The sequence below is a fragment of the Otolemur garnettii genome, unplaced genomic scaffold, assembly GCF_000181295.1.
Source record: "Otolemur garnettii isolate 467f Iridium unplaced genomic scaffold, OtoGar3 scaffold00148, whole genome shotgun sequence".
Taxonomy (NCBI): domain Eukaryota; kingdom Metazoa; phylum Chordata; class Mammalia; order Primates; family Galagidae; genus Otolemur; species Otolemur garnettii.
In genome coordinates, this window is record NW_003852543.1 from 1,518,421 (window position 1) to 1,524,114 (window position 5,694).

Here is a 5,694-nt window from a genome sequence, read left to right on the forward strand (position 1 = left end):
CTTGAGCCACAGGCGCCGAGCCAGTTTTTACTTTTTTAAAGAGTTGTAGAAAATGGTAAAGATTATGTGACTGAGTCTGTAAGTGGATTGTGAGCCTGAACTATTTATAATTTGATATTTTACAGAAGAACTTTGTTCACAATTTTACATTATTTTGGTAGCAATTGGAGGCAACCTAAATAAACATGTTAGATAGCCTGTGACTTAGTGATATGCAGCTTTTGTTGATCATACTTTTTTTTTTTAATCATGTCTTTGAATAATATTTAATGACCTCTGGAATTGCTTATTCATGTTAGGAAGGACAGAAAATTATAAACACAGAATGATTCTAATTTTGTAAAAACCTATTAAGTTTTTCTGTATGTATAGAAAAAGATAGGAAGAAAAGCAACCTAGCATATTAATAGTGCATATTATGAGATAATGGCATTATGAGTGATTTTTATTTATTTTTTTATAAAATATTTCTTAATTTCTATAAAATAATTTTTTCATAAATTTTTCAGTATTTTAACTGAGATACTAACAGCTAGGAGGCATCAAAAAAGGATACAGAAACCAGTCAATGCGTGGTACATTAGGAAGTAACAGCTAAACTCACCATGAAAAAACTTAACATTGCGTGTGTAACCAGTTAAGCAGAAACAATAGTGTGTACTGTTAGTACTATTTGAATAATTATAGAGGACAGATTTCATACAGAAGGAAAGAACTAGTGAGGAAGTCAAACTTGACAGAGTAGTTGATTGCAATTTATACATAAGTTGGTTGCTAAAGATGTCACAGACCTTTTACCTATGAATGATGAATGTAATGGTGAGTCAGCACAAATCTTTAATGTTTAATTGTGTGTGTTTGAAATCAAAACTTGTAATGCTTTCATATTTAATACATCATATGGAAGTTGATACTCAAATTGTTTGAAAGTATAGAGTTAATTATGTAATATTAATATATTGATGAATTTGGTGCTTTGATTGGCTTGTTTTTTTCACTCTTTTTTTTGCTTGTTTTGTCTTTAGGAATTTTAAGAACTTGGTTCATAAATATCAGAGCAGACTTAAAATGCATTGCTCTATAATTGATTGTGTTTTATTTTTCAGGTCCTTTTGGCTCATCACGGGTGCAATATGTTGTAGACCCTGCAATGAAAATTGTTTTCCTCAACATTAACCCGTCCATTGTAATGACTTATGATGCTGTTCAAAATGTGCATTCTGTGTGGGCTCTCCGGAGAGTCAAATCAGAGGTAAGGATAAAGGCAGTTTACTTCTCCTTGACATGAAAGGGTAGTTAAATACTGAACACCTTCATGTGTTTTTAGAATAATCATTTGTGAAATGGATTGAACTTCTTGAAAACAAAAAGAGCTATTATATTTTTAATAATTGATATATACTTTATATTCTCATAAGGAAATTGCCCTTTTATTCTAATTATTGTCTTTTATTCCCCTTCTCTTTGTTTTGTCTTAAGGAAGAGAATGCTGTTCTAAAGTTCTCTGAACAGGGGGCAACCCCACAGAACATGGCCAATAACAGCTCCCTCACAGCACATCTCAGAAGCCTCTCTAAGGGAGATTCTCCTGTGACTTCACCTTTCCAGAATTACTCCTCCATTCACAGCCAGAGTCGCTCAGCTTCATCACCTAGTGTCCACTCCCGTTCCCCTTCTATTTCCAACATGGCAGCTTTAAGGTACAAGGGTTATCCTTGTCTCAAGAATATATCTCAAACCAAAAATACCTTGTTTATAAGCTTTTCTTAGTTTTCAAGGATTTAGAATTTCTTTAGATAGCTTTGGGTAATTTTTAGGGACTATAGCCATTATCCTAGTTGTGCTGTTTTGAAGTCTACTATGTCACTTTCTTTGAGGAATTGTGTTTAGAAGCTGCTTCAGTTTGTCATAAGATTGGTTGCCTCATTGCTACAACTCTGTGGTAGCAGTTTGATGATTATTAATTCCCTAAATACTTGGGTAGTATTTTCTTTTGCCTTAAATTATATTAGTTTTTCTTTCTTCTTGTCAATTGCTGTTTTCTCTCTATAAATACCTATGTATTTATGTTATCACATATAGATGTATACATATATCTGTTTTTGTTGGTTGATATGAGTATGTCTGATGTTACAGAGACATAGTTTTGTTGGTATGTTGTTTGACTGTACAGGAGCATTAGACCTTTCAGAGAGGAGATCTCTCTATGTTGCTGAGACTGGTCTTGAAAGCCTGGGCTCTGGAGATCTTCCTGTCTCAACCTTCTGAGTTGGGACTATAAGACATGAAAGCAGGGGCTACCATGTCAGCTTAGGCCTTTTGAATAATACAAACAATGCATTTTCTAAGGAGGAAAATGAACTAATTTTTAGTTTTGATAATTCTAATAAGAATTCCAAATCATTAGAATGTAGTAAAGCACATTGATATGAACCATTTAAATAGCTACTCTTTTGAAAAATTTTTATTTCTGATGAAGATTATACCAAGAATGTTCTTTTGTAGAATTTTGACAAGTGCCATTGGAGTATGTATAATTGCTGTGTACTCTCTCTTCCTCTGTTTATTTTGCAGTCGTGCTCATTCTCCTGCCTCAGGAGTGCACTCCTTTTCAGGGGCGCAGAGGTTCAACTTTTCAAGCCATAGTCAGTCTCCGAAGAGACACAGTATTTCTCATTCTCCAAATAGTAATTCTAATGGCTCCTTCCTTGCACCAGAAACGGAGCCCATTGTTCCTGAACTGTGTATTGACCATTTGTGGACAGAAGCGATTACTAATATAAGGTTTGGAGTCTGTATTTTTATATTCAAAGAAGAGTGTTGCAAAAAGTTTTGAAAAATATTTGATGTTTTGCTTAAAGTTTTCATTTAATATAATCAGTTATTAATATATAAAAAAATACAGAGGTATGTGTTAAGGCCACCTTAGTGTAGAGGATATTAGTGACGTTAAAGAGAACACAAAAATATTATTTTGTCATTTTATATTTTGTCCTTATTGGTAATCTAATAAGGTATTTCAGGTATTTGATGTTTTAGTGGAGAACATTTAATTTCTGTAGATTAGGAAATAGGGGGGTTTATAGTATTTTTCATGAGTTTTATCTTCATTTTAGTTGAGTATCAGCTTTCTTTTTGGGGAAGCACAACTCAGGTCTCTCTTCTGTTTGATTCTTTCTCCTATTCTGTCTCTTTAGTAATTCACTTATTAATTCAGCCATGTAGCAATGAGTATCTTAATGGTATGGTAAGTCCCTGTCCTTGTCCTCAAAAGAGAGACAGACAGTTGTAGGAGAGTGACACAGGACAGACAACTTCTGCAGATTTATCTAGCAAAGAGGGAAGGGCTGAGAAAGGAGGCTTGACTAGGGTTATTGATTGCCCTATAGGCATATTCTATTTGATGGCAGTAGTAAGAAGGCACAGTTATATGTGGATTATAACCTTGGGAAGGAGCAGAGTAATAAAGTTGGGAGTTGTCAGTTTATAATTAGTGACTGTGGCAAGAGAGATGGATTAGAATTTAAGAAATGTGTAAAGGTGGGGCTTGGTGCCTGTAGCTCAGCGGCTAGGATGTCAGCCTCATACACTGGAGCTGGTGGGTTTGAGCCCAGCCTGGGGTTGCCAAACAACAATGACAGTCACAACAACAACAACAAAAATAGCCCAGCGTTGTGGCAGGTGCCTGTAGTCCCAGATACTTGGGAGGCTGAGGCAAGAGAATTGCTTAAACCTAAGAGTTTGAGGTTTCTATGAGCTGTGACACCACAGCACTCTACCCAGGGTGACAACTTGAGACTCTGTCTCAAAAAAAAAGTGTGTAAAGGTGGGATTCATGGAGTTCCTGGAGGGCTGGCAGGGCTTCTGTTAATTCTGGAATCACATTTAAGAATTGTAATACATACATACAGTACGGATGTATGTGCAGTCCTAAGGAGAGGGTTTTAACATTCAGTGAATTTTCAAAGGGAGCTATGACTTCCAAATAGTTAAAAAACCCAGTGATGTAGAATTAGTAGAAGGCTAGGGAACGCAAGTCCTGGAAACTTAAGATTTTTGTGGTAAAAAACAGACACAGCTCCTGCAAAGAGACAAAGCAAAAGAGGTCAGATGGGAGAAGCAGGAACACATGGAAAAGAGAGCATTTTAAGAACACGGTATGGCCCCAGAGCTGAGCACAGAGAGGGAGGTGCGTGGGTGGTGTTGGGTTCATTGGTGATTTTGGGCAGAGCATTTTAGGCTTGAAGAATTTTACAGGTTGGACAGGAGTGGGGTAGAAAAAGTAAATGGGGCTGAGGAAGTAAACATACACATTCAGGCTATTTTAAGGAGTTTGCCTTTGAGTATGGATGAGGATACAAAACTAGAGGGAATGTCAGGGTCAAATTTTTGTTGAAGTATGTTAAGAAAATTAGTTTTCATAACATTTTGCCTAGAGATACTGCAGTGTGTATTTCTAAAAAATAACACCACTTTCTTACCTAACTACTATACCATTTTTATATCCAACCAAATTAATAATAAGACTTTGTATATATATCTTTTAATAGTTTGCCTTCATATATTAAGACTTTTCATATGAGGTAGTAGGCAGTAAGGACTTTAGTCAAAGCAGGGGAAGCATTGAAAATACAGGACAGAGGAAATAGTTGACAAGGAACCAGAGATAAGTATAAGTGGAGAGATTAGCCTTGGGGAGAAAAAAGTGATGGTTGATCAGATATACTAGGCAAGACATTGAACTCAGGCCTTCCAGCCTCATTTTCTCCGTGAAAAGGAAGGCAAATGCATGTTCTTAGAGGGTGTTGTGGGAGGTAGGTAGTCAGAGGAAAGTAAAGATTTAAAGTGTTAAAGTGGGTTCTCTCAGTTCACATAGATAAAATATTTCCTACATTTAAAAATCACTTTTCCTAGTTGGGTGTCTTGGCTTGCAGCTGTAATCTTAGCACTTTGGGAGACTGAGGGAAGTGGATTGCTTGAACTCAGGAGTTAGAGATCAGCCTGAGCAAGAGTCTGAGACCTCATTTCTACTAAAAATAGAAAAAGTAGGGCCATGCACAGTAGCTCATGTCTCTAGTCCTAGTACTTGGGAGGCGGAGGTGGGTGGATTGCCTGAACTCATGGGTTCTGAGACCAGCTTGAGCCAGAGTGACACTCCATCTCTAAAAAATAGCTGGGTGTTGTAGCAGGCACCTGGGAGGCTGAGGGAAGAGGATAGCTTGATCCCAGGAGTTCGAGGTTGCCATGAGCTATGACGTTATGGCACTCTACTGAGGGTGACAAAGTAAGGCTCTGCCTTAAAAAAAAAAACAAGAAAAAAAGTTGGAAAAAAATTATTTTTCTTTAAACACCGTATTTGTAAATTCAGTATATTATAGTTCCTTAGTTTTCAGATTTTTGGTCTTCTATAGTACTTTATTTTATTTATTTTTTTTAGAGACAGAGTTTCATTTTATTGCTCTTGGTAGAGTGCTGTGACATCACAGCTCACAGCAACCTTCAACTCCTGGGCTCAAGTGATTCTCTTGCCTCAGCCTCTCAAGTAGCTGGGACTACAGGTGCCTGCCACAATGCCTGGCTATTTTTTGGTTGCAGCTGTCATTGTTGTTTGGCAGGCCTGGGCTGGATTTGAACCTGCCAGCTCAGGTGTATGTGGCTGGTGCTTTAGCCACTTGAGCCACAAGTGCCAAGCCT

General features: G+C 37.0%; 1 protein-coding gene across 2 annotated transcripts in view; it reads left to right on the forward strand.

Moving 5' to 3' along the window:
- ANAPC1 (anaphase promoting complex subunit 1) overlaps positions 1-5,694 on the forward strand; it is a 115,185-nt gene that overhangs the window by 18,569 nt on the left and 90,922 nt on the right. For both annotated transcript variants that reach the window (XM_023518812.1, XM_012811065.2), the window contains exons 8-10: positions 1,107-1,252; positions 1,480-1,700; positions 2,575-2,784. In XM_023518812.1, coding sequence (XP_023374580.1) covers positions 1,107-1,252; positions 1,480-1,700; positions 2,575-2,784 — 577 coding nt within the window. The remainder of the gene's footprint in view (positions 1-1,106; positions 1,253-1,479; positions 1,701-2,574; positions 2,785-5,694) is intronic.